This window comes from Perna viridis, chromosome 1, assembly GCF_037379345.1.
Source record: "Perna viridis isolate PV_CMFRI_1.1 ecotype Kerala chromosome 1, ASM3737934v1, whole genome shotgun sequence".
In the NCBI taxonomy this organism is placed as follows: Eukaryota; Metazoa; Mollusca; class Bivalvia; order Mytilida; family Mytilidae; genus Perna; species Perna viridis.
In genome coordinates, this window is record NC_142445.1 from 55,048,204 (window position 1) to 55,070,926 (window position 22,723).

Consider the following 22,723-nt stretch of genomic DNA (forward strand, 5'->3'; position numbering starts at 1 on the left):
CTATACAGTTACATTAAGGCGCACTGTTTCGCACACCAAGTTACCCTGGTCAAATTTTGTAAAACTTAAAATTAGAAGTTGAAATTTGGTGGATATATTGATTAAATGTAGATAAGTATTTATACATAGACAGATGTAATATATGTTATGGTAAACAGGTGTAATTTAAATGAAAAATGGTATCTGTAATGTTTCAGCCCCCTGCCATATTAGGTTCTCTTCTCAGCATCAGATGGCTGATTTTCAAAATACCTTATTTTGCACGAACTTTTGGGACTAAAATTGTGAGAGAATGAATCGAAAAGGGTCTTATTATTTTTACCTTTTTTCCACCTACTCCATGCATGCTTTCATCCTGTGGTAGTATCTAAGTGCCTGATATTTTAGTAAAAATAGTATTTGGCTGCCTCAAAACAGCTTTATTTCAACAAAATGAGACCAAATTTTCAGAAATGTCCTAACTGTATTGTATTACCTAAAGGCATTTGAATTAAAAAGAACATAACTTCATTCATCTAACTGTTTATATGTAATTTGCAGTTTCAATCAATCTCCTCCTGACAACAACACATGAGAATAAACAGATAAGAGAAATGGCAGTGCAGTGTCTACAGATTGTAGAACAGAAAAAGGCAGATTCTCCTTTTGTACCTGTTCTTAAGAAAGTCCATAGATGTTTACCAGAGATTGTGGCAGATCCTGAATTTATTGCATCTGTTAGTACTTATGTCTTTTTATCCTCTCATATTGTTCCACTGCCAGCTTTCTGTCTGTCTGTCCACCAAAATTCCCTTGTAAGCACTTTTAAGGATTTTAGTGAGGATAATTCAAAGTTAGTATGAAGGAAATTTTCTTGGACTTTAATAATTTCAAAAGTCCAGGACACAAAGGAACTTTTGATTTTCAGGGCCACACTCATACATAATTAAGGATGCCATGCTTTGTGCTGTCATTATGACTTTTTTTTTCTTGTATAGAAAAAAAAAGGCTATCAAGAACAAAGAAAACAATTTTTTGATTAACTTTACCAATTTGTGTAAATTTTCACTTTGTATTATTCAGTAAAACTAAGAAGACCATGATTGAAATGGGGAACTGGATATCTTTTATCTGGGAAAAAAAGCTAGACACAATAAAACAGACAAAACACAATTAATAACACAGATTTACAAAACAAATAAATGACATCAACATTAAGATCGACATTAAGATCAACATTTTTCTTCTACATTGTTAATTATTTTATTGACATTGGTGTAAATTGTAGGTGATGAAAGCTGTTTTCAAGTCTCTGGAGGAGGATGTAGAAAAGTCTCCTAAAAAGAAAAAAAGGAGATCATCAAAGATAGCATCCAAAGATGAAGCTCTGACTCTCATCCTGGATGTCATTACTGACAAGTCTACACCTTATTATATACAGAAGTCTGTTCTAGAGATGATCAGGCATTGTGACAATAAAGTATGCATTTTGCTCATTATTCTATATTAATGCATAATACTTAAAATGATGTATGGGTAGTTAGATTTTATCTTGTTTATTTTTTAATTTTGTTTATAGTTGGTTTATTATGTTTGGTAAACTGATTGAATGAATGATATCTAAAATATTTGATAAAGTATATTATGATGATTGAGACCTCTATACACCTAAATACTCCTGCACTCATTCTTGAAAATTTGATTTCTTTCATCTGGTTTTGTCTATTTACTAATCAATATCACATTCTGTGACAAAAATGGTGCTATTTAAATCTGTCTGAAAATCCCATATCACTATTTTTTTTAACTTTCTTCTAGAAAATCCTGGCAACTTTATTACCCAAGTTGTACCATGATTTAAAGTGTTTAGATCATAAGCCAGTTGTATTTGAATGCTGTCAGCTGATTCTACAGAGGTTTGATGCTGAATCGGTTGAAATCATTGATGCAGAAGGCTTATCAGTTTTGTTGGAGGCACTAAATGCTGGAGATAGTACAAATGGACAGACAGAAACTATACAGACCTTCTCAGTCAACTTGGTAAGAGCTTCAATAATCATTCTTTGAGCATGTATGGCATGACTTATTCAATAATTTTATTCATTAACAGGTAGTATTTTTTTCAAATTTTAATGTTTCCAAAAAGTGAAGGATAGATACTTTGTTCTAAGTATATATATTGTAACAGAGGTATCTACATTTTGATGGAACTAGCAAATTTTTTCATTCTCAGTATGGTCATTGAACTAATTTTCCAGACTTTTCATCCTATTTTAGATAACCGAAGAATTGTTTATGGCATTACAAGGAGACTCCCAAAAGAAGATATTATCTACTCTGTACTCACTGTGGACTGAGTGTAAAAATCCTGGAGTACCAGCACTAATCAGGAAAGCTGTCAGACATGTATGTGTATAATATACTTTTTTATGCAATAGGGTTTTTTATTTATTTTCAGAACTGACAAAAACATGTGAAAATGATCATGTTATTAAAAATCATTTTCATACAGTAAAATGTCATTTCAAAACCACGAAATTGATACTGTAGATTCTGTTCATTTTATTTAATGTGCACCCAATTTATAAGAGGTGTGAGCTTTGTCTAAATATAAATTCTCTTAATATTAATTTACTGCTTTGAAATTTTATGGTTTTTATACACTTGTCTATTAAGACAGGACATGTGTTATGGTATACCAGTGTCCTTCAGTCAGTCTGTCCATTGTTCACACTTCACACAATAATTCCAGAAAGCTGCCATTAGTTTTGTGAAACTTTATTGAATTGTATATTTAGATTGATTGTTTTTGAGTTATGGGACTTTATTCCATAAAAAATGAAGGGATCTTCTGTTTTCTATTCAAAAAGCAGTGCAGCAATTTTAATGAAACTTTGGTGAATTGTATTTTTTTTTGTTTGTGTGGTTTTTTTTTGTATCATTATTATTATTGATGAAATCTTCCTAACAATTTTTGAACATTTGTGAATTTTCTATTTGGTGTTAAGGGACTTTATAAAAAAGGGGGATTTCACAGTTTTCAGACTATTACTCAATAGTGATTGCACCTATTTTCATGAATCATGTGTGAATTTTTTCTTTTAATTGATGACAGCTCCCTTTCAATCTTTTTTTTTTTTTATATAAATTTCTGATCTTTAATTTTTAAGTTAGGGATTTAATTCATAAAAAGAGGGAGATTTTCCCATATTTGCAAAATAACCTGAAAATACTTCAGGCAATTTTCTTGAATCTTTTGGAAAGGTTTATTCATTAGCGTGAGCTCCCTTTTGATTTTTATATATTAGAATTTTACATTTTTGAGTTATAGGACTTAATTCATACAAATATAGGGCAAATCCCTGTTTTAGGACTTTAACTCAAACATACCTCCACCAAATGCCATGACATTATTAATTGTTTATTTCTTTTGATCTAGCCTTTTGATTTTTTTTTTATCATATCCTACAGATACAGAAACAAAATTCTGGGATCTATAAAAAGCACTTTGTCTGTCTGTCTGTTCATGTTATCTTAAAAGTCTCATCTGTAGTATTTTAGTAATATGATCGCCTCCATTCCATTCTGGGTAAAATAATGTCCTGTGTTAATAATTTAATCACAAACAAAATTCAGAGCTTTATAAGGCTTGAATTTTGTGTCCATAATTGCTTCATCTACCCATTTTTCGACCTCTGCGGGCATATCAATCTGTGCTCCATGAAGCATTTTATTCCTATCGCTGACCTTTCTTTTGTTTTAGCTGCCACTGGATGCCACACATGTAGCTACAGAGCTAGAACAATGCTTAAATGTATCCAGTGCTGCCACACTGAGAGAGGCTAAGAGGAAAAGGAGGTAAGATATAAGGGTCCAAAAACATCTGAATTTCAGACATAAGAAAATGTGGATCTACCTTTGTTACTTACATACCGTATTAGTTGTATTGCTGCAAAACCTCCGATGTCCTCAGCCCAAGGCATCTTTTATCGTGTGTTTCAACCTTTTGCTTGGCACTCTTAGGATTGGGGGTCCACACTGCTTTTCTCCTACATCACCCATTCACTATTAGTGCAGGAAACAGTTGCCATAACGACTATGGAGGAAATCCTCTACATCCAGTCTCCACTTGGAAGTTCTATGTGTACCAATCTTTGTCTTCTTTTTTTCATTTGCCTCACTGCATCTATCTTTCCATGTAACAATCAACACATTGACTGATAATCTTGGTCGTCGTGGACCAAAGAACCGTGTTTGGCCTCATATTGGGTGGTAATATTTCAGGGAAGTACAACTTCTAGCTGCTGGCTGTTTTTTTACATCCTTAGTTTATCAGCCACTTCTGCCAACTCCCTGAGTACCTGGTTGTGTCTTTATTTGGATTGACTTTTTCATTGTCTTTGTTCTAATAATAAATAAATATATTTGTATATCTTTGGTTGATTGATGCTTTCATGAGTAAGATACACTGAGGTATTAAGGCAGTGGCAAAATGTGAGAGGGGATAGCTTCTACATGTAATGTAGGACATGATTTCTGTTGAGATTTTTTTAAGTGAGTTATTTCATTCCTTTTGTCTACATCAAGCTAAGGTTTTAGACTTTCCATCTTACTTTTGTTGTTGGGGCCTTTCAGAGCTTACTTAAAGGTGTTAACACTTATTGAAGACCTTGTGGTGATCTCTCTAAGTATTTACTATGTTTATAGGAGTTATACAATAGGTGCATTTGTTGTATTTCACCATATCTGTTCCTTTTTTATTATTATTATTAATCTTTCTAATATCTTTTGCAGTAAGCCTTCTGAACCAGTGAATAATGCTGAGGATGAATTTGAAAGTATGTCATGGCAGAAGGTGACTGTCATTCTAGAATCTGTTCAGGAGAAAAAGAAATTAGAGAATTATCATGTTCTGTTACCTGTCACCTTCAACCTCATGTCCAGGTAAGTAGTAAAATGACTATAAATGTAATATTTACTAGGTAGAAATTGTTGGTATTTGGGTCATCAAATTCTCCTGCTATTTTCTGACTCTGTAACTTAAATCTGTACTTTCTTACTTCTTCGGGTCTCCCTGTGTGATCTGGGTGTCAAAAGAATAGGCCCGCAGCAGCACTAAGCTTATCGTAATAGGCGACTAAATAGTGCTCAAAACCCTGGCGGGGGGCTAGGTTGCTTTGCCCACAGAGCAACTGGGTTGTGTGCCCCAGGTGGTGGAATGGGACAACCATGACATGTTACAGGCCATAATACGGAAATCTTGACAACAAACCATAGTGGTGCAACGTGTTGGGAAAAAAGCTGTGTTCCTCGCATGTTAAAGAACTCTTCTGTGGTATTCTACCTGAGTAGGAACCATTGGGCTCCTGCACAGACGGCTAAATTGCCCTATCCTACCCACCTTTCCCAATGTCCAGTGGCAATCAAAATTTGTCGCCCACATTATCCTTATGTCCCATCCCATTTTTCATTTCATCATCATTTCATGTTCATTTTATCATCTATTTCATGTTCATTACCTGGATATAGCTGAAATATTGCTGCTTGGGCGTTAAACCCCAACAAACAATCAAAAATCCACTTCTTTGGGTCACTATAGATGTATTCACACTTCTTGATAACATTATGGAAAATAATTCATTATATATGTATATTCTCTGTGGGAAATCAATTTGGTAAAACACACAGCATACAATCAATTGGCCAATCATAAAGTTAAAAATTCACCTTGAAAATAGCAATGAATTATGGAGAAAGTCTATATAACAAAAAAGCTAATTCATTGGTTATTGTAAATAACCAAATTATAAATACTCATTCCAAGAACACTGGAAGATTTAACTTGTGTGCTGCTTGTTCCATGCACTCAGTTAAATTGGAATGTTCTTCAGCACTTATGATCACATTTTTCCCATTAATTATTCCATTAATATTTTCCTATTGTTTTCGTTTTGAACTCTACTTTAACAAAAAGGTCAATGATGTCGCAATATAAAATTTTGTTGTTTTCTCTGATAACAAAAGGTCATTTGGAGCAATTCAGAATTTCCATGGAATTCAACCTTATGATGTAACTAGTCAAAAAGTGGTTAACTTATAAAATGGAAAATTGTCACATGACAGTTTTATTTAATCAAATTACAGATATTTATTTGAAAATATAAGATTTTTCTATGTGTGACATTTACATGTTGTAGAATTCTGGCATCAGATGATCATACATCAGCAGAGTATATCAAACAGTTGATTCTCTCCCTAGTTCGCCACATTTGTAGTAAAGTAGACATTGATGAGACTCAGAGTAAGTATGATGTTAAATAAGTTTCTTGTCTGGGCCAATTAATAAAAGATCATCATTTTCCATTGAGTTTTTAATTTGTGAGATAGATGAGATAGCGATAACAAAACTATGGCGGGTATGTTACCTCTGATTTTCTGTTAAGCTAGAAGTGTCATTATAGAAAGTATACTTGACCATTGTCAAGATTTGCATACATACATGTATGAAGTTTAAACTTAAAGCCTTAGTGTAAGATTGCATACAAGTTCCTATAAATGAGGAGGATGCATTTTCTACAATCTGAATATTTGTTTGTTGTTTAGAATTGATACCAGAACAGACATTTAATATGGAGTTGATTGTACAGTGTGTGAGGAGTTCTGATAACCCACAGACACATCATCAGGCTCTACTGGTTCTGACTGTAGCTGCTCAGCTTTATCCAGTAAGTCAATAAAATCCATGTTCTAGTTGTATATTGTGTAGCCATTTACCTAATTAAAAAATTTGTTCTGAAATTCTAGGGTACTGAAATAAAAGTAAATTTGATCCCAATGGATTTCGTAATTTTGTCCTAAAAAAGTAAATTTTAATGTTTACAAATCTTTGACAATCATAAAATATAGCAATACAATAGTAACTTATAATCAAATACAATATATTATGTTGTACATATGTTACGGGAACGTCCTAGGTGGTTACGGATTAAAGGGAATTTGCCTTTTCCTTGGTGGTTATGGGTTAGGGGGCTTGCCTTTTCCTTGGTGGTTACAGGTTAGGGGCTTGCCTTTTCCTCGGTGGATTGTCTGAATATAGCTGAAATATTGCTGCTCGGACGTTAAACCCCAACAAACAAACATTCCTCGGTGGTTACGGGTTAGGGGGCTTGCTTTTTCCTTGGTGGTAACAGGTTAGGGGACTTGCCTTTTCCTAGGTGGTTACGTGTTAGGGGGCTTGCCTTTTCCTCGGTGGTTACAGGTTAGGGGGCTTGCCTTTTCCTCGGTGGTTATGGGTTAGGGGGCTTGCTTTTTCGTTGGTGGTTACGGATTAGAGGATTTGCCTTTTCCTAGGTGGTAATGGGTTAGGAGGCTTGCCTTTTTCTAGGTGGTTACGGGTTAGGGGGCTTGCCTTTTCCTTGGTGGTTACAGGTTAGGGGGCTTGCCTTTTCCTAGGTGGTTACGAGTTAGGGGGCTTGCCTTTTCCTTGGTGGTTACGGGTTAGGGGGCTTGCCTTTTTCTAGGTGGTTATGGGTTAGGGGGCTTGCCTTTTCCTAGATGGTTACAGGTTAGGGGGCTTGCATTTTCCTTGGTGGTTATGGGTTAGGGGACTTGCCTTTTTCTAGGTGGTTACGGGGTAGGGTGCTTGCCTTTTCCTTGGTGGTTATGGGTTAGGGGGCTTGCCTTTTCCTTGGTGGTTACAGGTTAGGGGGCTTGCCTTTTCCTAGGTGGTTACGAGTTAGGGGGCTTGCCTTTTCCTTGGTGGTTACGGGTTAGGGGGCTTGCCTTTTTCTAGGTGGTTACGGGTTAGGGGGCTTGCCTTTTCCTTGGTGGTTACAGGTTAGGGGGCTTGCATTTTCCTTGGTGGTTACGGGTTAGGGGACTTGCCTTTTTCTAGGTGGTTACGGGGTAGGGTGCTTGCCTTTTCCTTGGTGGTTATGGGTTAGGGGGCTTGCCTTTTCCTCGGTGGTTACGGGTTAGGGGGATTGCTTTTTCGTTGGTGGTTATGGATTAGGGGATTTGCCTTTTCCTTGGTGGTTACGGGTTAGGGGGCTTGCCTTTTCCTAAGTGGTTACGGGTAAGGGGCTTTGCCTTTTCCTAGGTGGTTATAAGTTAGGGGGCTTGCCTTTTCCTAGGTGGTTACGAGTTAGGAGGCTTGCCTTTTCCTCGGTGGTTATGGGTTATGGGGCTTGCCTTTTCCTCGGTGGTTACGGGTTAGGGGACTTGCCTTTTTCTAGGTGGTTACAGGGTAGGGGGCTTGCCTTTTCCTTGGTGGTTACGGGTTAGGGGACTTGCCTTTTTCTAGGTGGTTACGGGTTAGGGGGATTGCTTTTTCGTTGGTGGTTATGGATTAGGGGATTTGCCTTTTCCTTGGTGGTTACGGGTTAGGGGGCTTGCCTTTTCCTAGGTGGTTATGGGTAAGGGGGCTTGCCTTTTCCTTGGTGGTTATGGGTGTGGGGCTTGCCTTTTCCTAGGTGGTTACGAGTTAGGGGGCTTGCCTTTTCCTAGGTGGTTACGGATTAGGGGATTTGCCTTTTCCTTGATGGTTACAGAATAGGGGGCTTGTTTTTTCCTCGGTGGTTACAGATTAGGGGATTTGCCTTTTCCTTTGTGGTTACGGGTTAGGGGACTTGCCGTTAGTATTGTAGGTTGTGGGTTTAATCTGGCTGAGTTACACCAAAGACTTAATAATTGGTAATCATTGCTTCTCCACCAAGAGATAGAGTGACCACTGGTTGTCTTGGAGTCAAAATAATGTGGCTATCTCTACCTGTGGGTTGTTAATACTGTGAGCTAGCACAATAAAGATCCAGCTCAGTGTGTCAGACTAGCGCAGAGCAGCACTTGTTTAATTTGTTAAACTTTCTTGTTATTAAATGCATTAAATATCTTCAACATTATACCACAATCTATCATTCAATAAAAAATACCTTACAGGAGAAGTTATTACACAACATTATGTCAGTATTTACATTCATGGGAGATACTATACTGAAACAAGATGATGCCTACAGTTTCCACATCATTAGCAGAATATTAGAGACTGTTATTCCAGCTTTAGTCACCGTAAGTTCTTTTACCATGTAGAGTAGAGAAATTAATATCCATGCTGATACACATGTAATTTTTATTCTTGAAAATGATCTTAATTTTTGTACTTTTTTTTTGTTCGTGGAGTTTTAAATTAACATGGCTCATATCACGGACTTTAAGTTGCAACCTATAAATCCCTGTATATATGGTATACATGTTAGACACAGTATAAATGAACTGTTGTAGAACTAAATGACAAAGAAATTGAATTGACATCCTGAAACCCAAATATATGTTGGTTTATAGTAATTTGGCAGTTATTTTTTCATTCTTTAACTCGACCATGAATACAAAAAAAATCGTGAGTTCAATTTCTACACTCACATATCAAATCTTTTTAACTGCAATATAAAAATATATGTTAAAGATGGAAGAAGTAGGAAGTTTTGTTTAAAACCAATTGTAATTATTGTGGCATTTAGTATTTTATTAACTTTCATGGCTTACATGTATATCAGTGACATATTATTTCAGGCTTGTGGACAGAGAAAGAGGGTACATAACAGCATGTCTAACAGTCCTGTAGATATGATCACTACGGTGATACGAGTGTTTGTTGATGCCTTCCCACACATACCACATCATCGTCGTCTGATGTTGTTTACCAAACTGATATCCATTGAAGGTGACCTTTCCTATCTCTGGAGGACATTACTTCTAATGACAGAACAGGTGGTGACTAAAACTGTTGTTGGTGACAAGGAGGATGAAAATGTTACTGATAATGTAAGATTTTTATGTTTAGTTAGTAAGACATGTTATTTTGTTTCTAACCAATAAACTTGTGCAAAACTTAAACAATGATAATTTGACTATTCCTTGAGTGGTTTATCTGCCTACTTATATGTAAAAGTTTTTAACACTATTTACCTAATAAAACAGTACCAAAATGTCTCATTTTTTTGTTCATTCTATTGTATATTTGTCTTGCTTTGTTTTGGTATAACAAAACATGAAAAGTCATACCTCAGGAAAAAAAGCATAAGTCTCCAAGACAAATTATCTATTGTAATCATAGCCTTACTTGATGTAGATTTAATGTGCTCTTTATATAAGGTGATTTTGAATTTAATGAAAAACTTTTTGGGTATGCTTTTTTTTTTTTAAATGAATTGTTCAAGATGCCATTAATTTTAGAGTATTTTGTCCTTTTCAGACTGATACAGGTCCAGATAAAGAATTTAGACTTAATCTTTCCAGCCATTTTACCCTGCCAGTACAATTAGCATCTGCTACAAATATTGTGTCCTACATTATGACCCTACCCGATGACAAGGAAGAGGGTCAGTACATAATATTTACCCCTTTATTTCTACATTTAAATGTACAATAATATACATTTTCTTCTTATTCTAGCTTATCAGACAAATTTGAGTTAGCAATCATGGTTACTGTTGATTTTTTTCTGGTAATTTCAATTAATTTAATGCTTTTTTGGGTTGTTTCTTTTTCAGCAGATTAACTGTGGGATTAACTTCTTTCCTAACTCTATAACCTTGGTTCCCTTGATTACTCTTTCCCTTTTTGAGTACTAACTGGAAGTGGGTGTGGTCATCTTTAAAGTATTAGTGTTACTACTTTATGTTCTGATAGAAATCTTTAAGAATTAACCTGTTAGTCTGTAATTACTTCCAGCTCATATTAAGTAGATTTTTTAAAGGCTTGTTCTCTGTCAAGTTCATTCAGTAAACTTATATAATGGACTGTCACAAATTATTGTACAAGATAATGATATTAAATGTCAACATTCTCTACAATTTCAGAAACCTCTTTAAGAAAAGTTGCTGTTCCAAAATCCCTTGGACAATTGAAAAAAGATGAAACAGAAATTTTCAGTATTCAGCATCACACTGCTAAACAGCTAAGACATTTCAAATATGAATCTATGCAATATCTTATTTCATTGTTTACCAGAACAGAGTTTCTAACACAGGTGAGAATTTATACCCTCATATATTCTAGGCTGTTCTTCTAGGCTGTTCTTTCTCATTTTATTATTTATCGTCTGAATATAGCTGAAATATTGCTGCTCAGACGTTAAACCCCAATAAACAAACAAAAAAACCTCATTTTATTTAGCATCCATGATAATTGTTAATGATACATGGTGTATTATGAAAATAATGAAATCATGAGAATGTTGTCATGCATAAAAATTAAGTGTAAGTGTTTGTAAGAATCAGGCAATGAAAAAAATTGGAAGCATGCATGTTAAAACCCAATGGATCTGACAATAAAACATCACTCACGGATACCTTCTCTATTTGCCAGGACCATTATTTAATCTCTGCGTCACTGGCTTTGCTCAGAAATTTTTCAATAGAATGTTAGAAAAATGAGGTTTTTGACAAAGTTACCTGTCCTTGAAATGTTCATTTACAGTGCATTGAAATAAAATTGTAACTCAATGGGCCAGCACGATATGGAAAATCTTGTGTGTTTTCCTTGAACCTGATGGTGCAAATAGTCAAATTAAACTATCAAAATGATGGGTTTGACATACCATGTTTCACCTACTGCCTGATTCTTACAGATACTGACACTTAATCTCTAGATATCTTCACAAAATATCAATTTTTTACTTTCATTTTATTCTGTTGTGGAAAAAATGAATCTAAGTGAATTAATGTGCACTATTAAAATTTAAATTTTAGTGCTGTATATTACAGTACTAAACAGATTTCACCAGATTGCAGTCTCTTATGCCAAAACATTTTTTATGCCCCCGCTACAAACTGTTGGGGGCATATTAATTTACCCCTGTCCATCCGTTCGTTGGGGCATCCGTCTGGATTTCACATAATCATGGCTTGTCTGGCTGTTTCCTCGTACAGGTTTTGAACTACATCTAAAATATTTTACAGGATATTTCTACACACGATGAAGGTGTGCAGGGCCAAAGGATTTTGATTTTCGTGAAATATTGTGGAAATTGGTGATAGTTACACTTTGTCATTTTACTCAGAAATATATGGATCGTGGCTTGTCCAGCTATTTCCTCATACAGTTTGTGAACTATATCTAAAATATTTTACAGGATATTTCTACACATAATGAAGGTGTGCAGGGTCAATGGATTTTTATTTTCGTGAAATATTACGGAAATTGGTGAAAGTTAGCCTTACTTATTATTGTCAAAAATAGGACTTGTATGGCTATCTCTTTCTGTAGTTTTTGAACTACATCTAAAATATTTTTTGCAGGATGTTTTTGCACTTAATGATGGTGTGCAAGGTCATAGGATCTTGATTTTCATGGAATATTACGGAACTGGGTGATAGTTAGACTTTGTTATTTTTGTCAGAAATATATCCCAAGCAACAAAGTTAGGGATTTGTAATGGAGGTATTAACATTTTTTATGTGTCCATTAATACGTCCATCAGTCCTTTTTTTCTCATCGCAACTAGTCTGACACTACCAAACAGAATTTCATGACACTGTGTGGCCAGGATACAATATGCATATATTTAGGACTTTTTGATCCCCAAATTGATCCCCAGACCATGAGTAACAGAAGTCTTGGAAGGATTTCTGAATATGCAAATCATGTCTTCATACAAGATAAACATGTTCCTAGTTTGGCAAATCTAGCGAGCGGGGGCATCATTAGTGTCTTACAGACATTTGATTTACTAAAAGATAAAATCACTACTAACAATGGCATGGGGGCTCCTGTGATGAACAAGGCTTCTAGTTTTTAAACTTTAATGCCATGATTTATTAACTGTCACCTATTTGATTCTATTTTTTAGGTCTCTAAAGAACTTTCAGCAACAATACTTGCTGACTTCCAGAAACTGATTGAGACAGTAATGGGCTACCTGGCTCAAGTATCTAAATCTCTGGAAAAATACAGTGATAAACCAACTGCCAAATTTTGGAGAGTTCTTTTCCACAAAATTTGTGAGCTCCTTGACAAAGTAAGTAAACAAATTCATGTTGTTTTGATGACTGTTAGTTCAGGATAAGGTCCTTGAATAGAATGGTTCATAATCCAAGGAAAGAAAAGCAGCTTATTTCCCTAGCTTATTATCATAGCTCCTTGTGTATGTGTGGGGTTACACATAGTTTTCATTATACCCCATGCTTTACAGTAGGTATTTAGTGATCATGGTGTTTGTCCATCCTCAATTTCTTTTGTTAAACACAAATTTTGTTTACATAGAAAATGAATAAATGTTATATAGCACTCCAGTTAAGAAATGTGATTCATGGATAAAAAGCCTATATATTTTTATTTTTGATATTTTATTTGAATTGCCATAGTAAACAGAAATTAACATTTAGTTTTTTTATATAACCCGTGTTCTTAGGAGATAAAAATCATGTAGAATGCATTTTATATTTCAAAATTAAGGGAGATAACTCTGTAAATGACACTCAAATACAATAGAATCTATTGGATTTTCAATGTTGATTATCTCCTAAGAGCAGGCAGATTTGAATGAATAATTAGACATTTCATAGTATAGACCCATAAAACAACTTAATTACAAACAAAAATATGTAGCCTTTTTTTTTGGGGTGTATCACATATTCAGATTTTGCATGATTCTTACTAAGACAGCTACTTTAAAGCTAACAATGAATGACCTTTTTATCCAAAGGCTTTCAGTGGGTTGAAGTGTTTAATTGTATGAGTTATTGTCATTAAAAAGGATTTATCTGATTCATTGAGAGACTGTATATGACAACTTTTGTTGTTTTTGAATGTCTTCTGGGAACCTTTTATAAATAGAAGGAAACTCATCCAACTTCAGTTATCAAAATCACAGTAGATCTAATGGGTTCCTTGTATATTGTAACTTCTCTTGACCAAGGCAATGAATATGTTTTTATTATACCTCCACTTGCATAATTGGGGATATATAGTTTAGCCTCAAAATAGAAAGTTAAAAAAGATCTCATATTTGTATGTTGCAACTGTAACAAAATGGTAGTGCATCATAAGCCTCTAAAGGCTGATTGGTAAAAAAAAAAAAGCATAAATATGTTTAGTGTCATGACTATGTATGAATGTGATACAATGTCTATATATGCCAAGCTGCACTTAAAAATAAAATATCTATCTATAGTGATAGGGTGTCCTTCATTCCTTCTGTTACAAATAGGGGGATTCATCTCTTATCTGTTACTCCTCCTACACCACTGAATGGAATTTAATGAAACTTTCTCACAGAATCTTTCTTTAGTGTTGTATATGTTGACCTTTCATGTAAGATTTTGACCTGAAGTTTTTTTAGGTCTCACATCAGAAAACATGGACTTATCATTCCCTGACATTGGGTACCCATCTCTTATCCATAACACATTCTACACAACTTACTGGAATTTAATGAAACTTTCACCGAATGTTTGTTACATATTACCATTGTACACCCTCTTTTTTAGATTTTGATCCAAATCAATTTTGGTGACCACTTTTGGTTTGGGTCAAATTTTTGTCCAGTGTCAAATGTCTGACCATAAAAAAAATTCAAAGCTGTGTCAAGTTTAACTTACCTCTGTGGTTGTATCAAGCTGTGCACTGCGAAACATTTGATCTAGTACTTTTTTTTTATGATTACTAAAACAAAAGACTTTTAGAAAATAAGAAACCAATTTCCAGGTTTATTATAAAAAAACTTGACTGGTTTTGTAAGTAATTACTAGTATATTAATATTTTTAATGGTGTACTTTACAAACATGCTCCTATCGTTAACAAAAACAGTTGAAAAGAAAAAACAAATCGAGTGGTATAATTGTAATATACTTCATGCTAAAGGAATAAGACATAAATTTCATAGTGTTGGAATGTGGGATGGATATAAATCCTGGAGATACAAAACCTCACATATTATAGAAAACTCTTAAGAAAGAGTACTACAAAATGTATAATAAATTGTTTAGGGATTCAAAGGGTTCTAACACATTGTGGAACTGCATACACAGTCATGATTCATCAAAACAAATTAGGCAATATGAATTATGTATCAATAATGAGAATATGTATGTACTACTTACACACAGGATATTGTCAACGAATTTAGTAATTTTTTTACCCAATGTGTAAATTAAATGAGAAATGTGTGTAAACAGAACTCACCTGAACTAAATTTCAATGATTTAAAGAAATTTGTTTGATCTAAGTGCTCTGATAAAACCCTTTCAGTTCCACCTATTACTGTAAATGATTTGTGTTTGAATCTAAAAAATCTCGATGAAAGTGAATCAATGGGACAGAAAAAGTTGGACCAAAGTTTTTGAAAATTAGTGCCGAAATGATAGTCACTTCCTTAACTTCTATTTTTACAAGATAATAGACCAGGGAGTTTTTCCTGATGTTCTAAAAAAATGTTAAAGTCTCCCCAATATTTAAAGTTGGGGATATCACGAGCCCATCAAAATACAGACCAATTTCAGTCTTACCAACTATTTCAAAAATTATTGAAAGATATATACAAAAGCAATTATATAAATATTTAGTACATTCTAACTTATTACACCCAGCAGTCTGGTTTTAGACCAGGTCATTCATGTCAAACAGCTCTTATAAACATTATTGATAATTTTTTAGAAAAACAGAATAGGTGGAAATTAAACATTGTACATATAGTATTTTAAAAAAGCGTTTGATATAATAAATCATGAAATTCTGTGCAAAAAATTAGAAATTAATGTTTGCAGTGAAATAGCTTTGAATTTTTTTCAATTATATTTACAAAACAGGACTCAGATTTTTCAAATGATAACTTGTTGGCATACAATTATGTTTTATTTACTAGTTCTCATTTGTGGCTTTGAAGTTAACCTTGTATTTTTATTTTTGTGTTAGGAAAGATTAGTTGTAAACTGACTGTTACCCTCTTTTCAGCCATTTAGGGAAGATTAGTTGTAAACTGACTGTTACCCTCTTTTCAGCCATTTGTTTCGAACTTCACTTCCTTCATGTTAGAAAGAAATGGTTTTTAATCATAAAATATTGTTTATAAAATAATCTTCGGATAAAGAGTCTAGTCAATAATTCAGACTATCATGTCCCTAGTTTGGACCCACAATACTATTTTGGAATGATCACCAACATTTCTTTGTATTGTATTATCGGTATAAATGGCAACACTTATTTCCAAAGTGTGTTGGTGTGGGAGTCTTAAAGGACCATAACACACTATTCTTTAAGATTTCATAGAATGATTGTGCTTTGTCTACATTCATTGTTTGTAAAACAGACTTTTAGATTCATTTACCTTCAATGGACCGTTGTAACAAAAAATCTTATCAAGAAAACTTGTGAACCATGGAATTGTGTTAATATTGAAAAAGATATATATTTGATTTTAAAAGTGAAACAGGGATTTAGTAGTATAAAACTTAGGGGTTAAAAGTTAAAGTTTTCAATAATATTGAATAATTTATTAGTTTCTATTAAATCAATATAAAATTTAAACAAGTATGAGTTAATATGGCTAATTCTTACCATTTAACAAATCTTGTTTGTTTTCCATTTAAATGTCTAAGGGCCTCCTATTACGACCAGATGCTGGTTCAACTTCAATTAAATTAGTGTTAAATTTGTCACATTTAGTTTGATAAACTATTTTCCATCCTTTTTTGAGGGAGTATAACATTTCAGTGAAGTATGTGGTCAAAAATGGATTAATTCTATGAACTTTTGTGTTCTTTTTCATGTGAGATATGTTGAAATGGAGTTAAATCAGTGAGTTTGAGGTAAAAAATTTGGTATATTTACATGTACATTTTCTACAATCTTTCAGTGATAAATTCCATATTTGTAAGGCTTTAAAAATTTCTTGCTTTAATTTACGAAATACCTGTCCAGTTTATGAACTAAAAAAGTTGTTTTATATATTTTCAAGAGGTTAGTTAGGTGTTTAAGGGCCTTGATAGTTTAACTTGGACAACAATGGAGTAATGCTTTTTATACCCCCTTGCGAGCATGTACATGAAGGAAAATAATCACTGTTGGATGACTCCAGTGGGAGATAATTAAGGTTACATTGAACTCCATTCAAATCTTGGGATATTCTCTTTTTGAGTTTGCTTGCAGTATTTCTACTTTACATAGGTTTCTAAGGATGATATATTGAATGAAGATTAACACAATATTGTGTGTTTTCTTATTACCACCAAAAAATGAATAAAAAAAAAAACCAGTCTTTCATAGTCAAAGATAATCTATATTTCATGTTGGTTTTTTTTTATATTCAAAGAACAAGCAAAGTTTATGCTTGGCCTTTATGAAGACCTTTTCTGTTCTTTAAATGTATTATTCAATTTTGATAACTACCAGTAAGTTTCTGTGTTAGTGATAGATGGTAGCCTTGTATCCAAATGCTGGTTAAGCTTGAATGTGGCAATTAAATTTTGTGGATGGCCTATTCAGATACATTGGACATTAGCCATAGCATTTGTCTATGCCTTTATTAGCTCACCTGGCCAAAGGCCAAGTGAGCTTATGCCATCACTTGTCATCCGTTGTCGTCGTTGTGGACAAATTTTCAAAAATCTTCTCCTCTAAAACTGCTAGACTAACAGGTTTTAAACTTAAGATGATTGTTCCTAAGGGTGTTCTGCACAAAATGACTGTTGAGATTTTTGATCCACGAAAAAACATGGCCACCATTACTAAAAATAGAACATAGGGGTCAAATGGCAGTTTTTAGCAAATAACTCAAAAATCATTGCCTTCAGCAAATTTCTGGGATGGGATAAAATTGTTAAGCATCATGAGAAGAACCTATGCTGAAATTTTCAAAACCATTCATTGACTGATGTAGGAGTTATGGTCCCTAAAAAAAATTTTTTTTTCACATTTACAGCTTTGAAAATCTTCTCTAAAACCATTTAAGATCATTGAATGAAAATAAGCATAACAGTTCTTTAGTGTATTGTGCTCAAAATGACTGTTGTGATTTTTAATCCATGAATAGATATAGCTGCTTATACTAAAAATGGAACTTAGGGGTCAGAAGACAGGTTTTTGATAATAATTCAAAAATTGTTGCCTTAAGCAAAATTCTGGTTCAGATCATGAAAATGCTATTAAATGCATTTACTGCATTTGACAATTTAGTTTATTTTAACTTAGCCTGTCTCATAATTTTCTATTAATGCTAACACAGAGGTTAACTAGAAGGTTATGACTATGATCTTTTTGTAGATATTATTCAATATTACAGACCTAATTATTGAACATATTATTACATGTAACAGCAACAGATGACTTGATGTTAAATATTAATTACAGGTGGTCTCTGTCTTACCTGAGAACCTGTATCTACAGGTAGTCTCTGGACTGATGGAGCATGAGTTATCTCATGTCAAACGAAAAGCCATGGAGCTCCTTAATAGTCGACTCCATCGGCAAAAAACAGAATTCTCAGAAAAAGAGGTAAGCATCTGTTAATTGCTTTTAGTCCTTGCACCCAAAAAAGAATTCTTTACCTTTATAAATTAGAGTAACAAGTGATTAGCAGTAGTTATGAATAAAAATGATTTAGACACAAAAAATTGTAAGATTCTGTCACATGCTATCTATGGTGCATAAAAAAGTGTTACATTTTTTATTTCTATCTATTTCTGAATTATGAGACTTTGTTCATAAACAGGGATTACTGGTTTTCTGGTGTTAATTTAATAACTTCAGTGTGGGTTTTTGTTGTACTTTTTAGTAGTCTGATATTATTTTTAAAACTTAGTATAATAGTACATAAATCTATGGACCATCTGTCCAAATATCAAAGTAAAGAAAATGACCTACATACAATATTAACTCTCAAATTAAATACCTCTGTGTCATCTGTGAACATAATACTAGTTGTCCATAGTCCTTTTCGATTTTGGGTTTTGAAGAAATGGAACTTATTTCATTGATTATTATTTTATTTTATTCCAGATTATAGGACTTTCAAAAGAGACAGGGGTATTAGTGCTTTAACATAGCTTTTTATTTCTTCAGTTCTGCTTAATTAAAATTTTATAATCTTTATGAACTTTTTTTCCCTTAATAGGAGGCTTTATTACTCCCATTGGTAGACCAGTTATGTGAGGTTGTCACAGCTACAACATTGACAGGGGATTTAACTGAAGAAAATGCAGTCAATGGCCAATCCGCTTTCTACAGCTTAAAGTTGATGAGTAGACATCTTGGTCACAAAAATCAACACACATTTACTAAGGTAAGATCAAAACATTATTTGTGTGTAAAAGTAACACTTGTAATTATGACATTCTCACATTGATTCAGATGTCTGTAGTATAAAAATACTGTTGATTGATAATTTTATAGCAATTAAAGATGACTTTGGAGGTGTACTTTCTGTCAAAAACAACTCTCCTTTTTAAAAGAAGAGTGATAGAACAACTTTGCCAAGTAAAATGATGTCCTCCATTTTACAAGTTAGCAAGTTATACAAGTACATTTTCCATGTATTAAGCATGTAAGTCAGGAGCATTTTATAAAATTAATTGTTTTCTTTTCTCCTTCAGGTGTTGAAACTAGCTATTAAAGTATTTAAGACAAGGGCAGATAACTTGCAAGTTGCGGCATGTGCCCTGTTATGTGTAGCTGACTTATGTAACAGTCTTAAAGCTCATGCCATACCACATCTCCCAGAGTTTATGCCATTAGTCATTAAAGAGATGAAACATGAAGAACGATTAACAAGGTCAGATTTTTATCAACAAACTTCAAATGATAAGTTGCCAGTAATTTATAATGTTAATTTTAAAAAAATTAAAAAATGTTTATTTTGTTTAACTTGTTTAACTATGATACATACAGTAAATGATATTATTGTAATGCTTTCCATTATTAGTAATTTGGTTCGATGGCTTCTGGAAATGAGAAGTATGACCATGAGAAATGTAGTTTATTGTACTATTTATTTATCACATATTTAGAAGAGATATGGATGTTTTTGTCCCCATGATAAGACTAGATGTTGCAAGCTGATATCAACCCCTCTTCAGCTGAAACATATCATTGATATTAGCTTGTTGTCAATGGTAATGTCATTGGCAACGAAAGTTACGTTCAAATCATAACTCAGATCATTTGTCTATGAACTTGAGATAAAGGACACTACAGACACTGTGAAGTCAGCCTCATATCTTGACCTACAATTAGATATCAATGGTAAAGAAAAACTATTGACCAAACTTGACGACAAACGTTATGACTTTTCATTGAAAATTGTCAACTTTCCTTTCATCTGTGACAACATCTCTTCAGCACCTGCGTATGGAGTGTTCATATCACAACTCATATGTTATGCCAGAGCTTGCTGAGACTGCGCAGACTTATATCGCACTAGAATTCTTACAAATAGGCTTCTGGAGCAGGGTTATGTTGCTACAAGATTGAAGTCATCACTACAAAAGTTTTATGGTGGTCATCATGAACTTGTGTATCGTTACTGTGTACCCATCTGCACTATGAAAACTGATTGTTCAACTTGTCATAGTTTTCCTTTCCTCTTTCATCTACCCCAGACTTGACTTTTTATGAGCAACTCGGTGGGTGTTTCTAGAAAAGCAGAGGATGCTTACCCTACTGGTGTATGTGGTCCATGCTCCCAGTTTTTTGTAGAGTCCGAGTTGCTTATTTGCTTTTGTTACTTTGTATGTATGATTTTAGTTACTGCATGTTCTTTGTTGTGTATGTCTGTTTTCCATGTCTGGTCTTTGTCCCTGGATTACATTCTTTTGATTACCGCTATAACCTTGGTTCCCTTAATCACTCTATAAATGATGAAATTACTGTTAATGTACTAATATTTGCAGTGTACTAATTTACGTTATTTTTGCGTTGGGCAGAATACCGTGAAAAATAGTATTGGCTAAAATGATTTTTAACACTATGTATAATGCTAATAATTTTTTGGAAACTGCGAAAATTGATACCCAATATATGTTCACTTGACAGAATCCACGAAAATTAATACGTTTACAGTACTTTCCAATATGATTTTAAATATTCTTTTAGAGTTGTTTTTGTAATGGTTATGACATTGCAATCAATTTTTTCCACACCCTCCCTTGCAACAACCCTCATTCCATACCTTCCCTTGCAACAACCCTCATTTAATAACCTCCCTTGCAACAACCATCATTCCATACCTCCCTTGCAACAACCCTCATTCCATACCCTCCCTTGCAACAACCCTCATCCCATAACAGTCCTTGCAATAACCTTCATCCAATACCCCCCTCACAACAACCCTCATTCCATACCCTCCCTTGCAACAACCCTCATTCCATACCCTCCCTTGCAACAACCCTCATTCCCTTCCCTCCCTTGCAACAACCCTCATTCCATACCCTCCCTCGCAACAACCCTAATTTCATACCCTCTCTTGCAACAACCCTCATTCCATACCCTCCCTTGCAACAACCCTTATCCCATAACAGCCCTTGAGCAAAGCTCTCTTGTTGATCATAAATTCCTTAACTCTCTATTTCAGCAATGACCTGTATATGTTAAGTATAGTAACAGCAGTACAGAAAGTGACAGAAAATCTGGCCCTCTTCCTCAGTCCTTATCTAGAGGATATATTGTATCATGTAAGTTTTTTTGTTTAAACATGCTGGCTTTGAAGACAGAAGTTAATAAGTATGATTTCCAACCAAGTCTTATCAAAGACTTTAAAATTGGAAGCCATTGCTTCTTCTTCAAGCATGTGGCATGAGTGATAATCTGTTGGTTTTGGAGAAGAGAATATTGCCTCTGAGTTGAGGAATTTGCCTATATGGAATTGTAGCTTCTGTGAGCTAGCACAATAAAAAAATCCATTTCAGTGTGTTATACTAGTACAAAATGATGTATCTTTGATGGATTAAACATTCTCTTAATTAAATGCATGAAATATCTGCCATATAAAACTACAATAAATCTATCTCCCATTCCATGTAAGTTTTAAATTTTATGACAATATTTTTGTTTATCATAAAATATATTATTACAAATTTATTGAATTCTGCTTAATTTTTTTTCCACTTTTAGATTTTTATCCATATATCATCACAATCAATGACTTGTGATTTATTAGATTTATAAATAAATGATATTTAGTCTGACATTTGAGTTCTTAAAATAAAAAATGATTTACTATATTAATTTCCAGCATATATATCTATGCTAAGAGAAAGGTTTGTATTATAGTTTTTACTAGCTGCAAATAACATTTTATTGAAAATAAAATGATTTATGTGACCAAAGTCCCCCCTTTTTGACCCTCACTCTGTTATATTATTTAGATGCCATTTTCTTGTGAAATGTGATACCAAACTATTTTATATTTTATATTTTTCCACAGATTTGTAACCTCTCATCAGGCAAGGATGAAATGTTACAGAAATCACAGTTACAGCAGAGATTGAAGTCTGTCAGACATATATTGGCTGTGAGTTTACCTCCCAGGGTTCTCATTCCTGTTACAGCTGCTTGTTATCATCGATTGGAGAAAAAAGAAAGATTTGTAAGTTTATATTCAGAAGTATGACACTACTGTCTATCAGTGGCAATGGGGAACAACCATTTACATGAAAACAACTACTGTTGTTTCTTTCTTACTTGTATTTGTAGGGTATCTATTTTCAGGGTAACCACAGAACTGAGAATTCAATAAACACTAATCGCTATGGATGAGTG

The 22,723-nt window shown here is 33.8% G+C and overlaps 1 protein-coding gene across 2 annotated transcripts in view; it reads left to right on the forward strand.

Moving 5' to 3' along the window:
- Positions 1 to 22,723, forward strand: part of LOC148629433 (HEAT repeat-containing protein 1-like) — a 47,257-nt gene that overhangs the window by 17,671 nt on the left and 6,863 nt on the right. For both annotated transcript variants that reach the window (XM_088550886.1, XM_088550894.1), the window contains exons 19-36: positions 541 to 716; positions 1,268 to 1,459; positions 1,798 to 2,019; positions 2,257 to 2,385; positions 3,743 to 3,837; positions 4,774 to 4,923; positions 6,177 to 6,280; positions 6,583 to 6,704; positions 8,914 to 9,042; positions 9,544 to 9,795; positions 10,226 to 10,352; positions 10,833 to 11,002; positions 12,824 to 12,991; positions 18,320 to 18,463; positions 19,083 to 19,250; positions 19,561 to 19,739; positions 21,537 to 21,636; positions 22,389 to 22,550. In XM_088550886.1, coding sequence (XP_088407012.1) covers positions 541 to 716; positions 1,268 to 1,459; positions 1,798 to 2,019; positions 2,257 to 2,385; positions 3,743 to 3,837; positions 4,774 to 4,923; positions 6,177 to 6,280; positions 6,583 to 6,704; positions 8,914 to 9,042; positions 9,544 to 9,795; positions 10,226 to 10,352; positions 10,833 to 11,002; positions 12,824 to 12,991; positions 18,320 to 18,463; positions 19,083 to 19,250; positions 19,561 to 19,739; positions 21,537 to 21,636; positions 22,389 to 22,550 — 2,789 coding nt within the window. The remainder of the gene's footprint in view (positions 1 to 540; positions 717 to 1,267; positions 1,460 to 1,797; positions 2,020 to 2,256; positions 2,386 to 3,742; positions 3,838 to 4,773; positions 4,924 to 6,176; positions 6,281 to 6,582; positions 6,705 to 8,913; positions 9,043 to 9,543; positions 9,796 to 10,225; positions 10,353 to 10,832; positions 11,003 to 12,823; positions 12,992 to 18,319; positions 18,464 to 19,082; positions 19,251 to 19,560; positions 19,740 to 21,536; positions 21,637 to 22,388; positions 22,551 to 22,723) is intronic.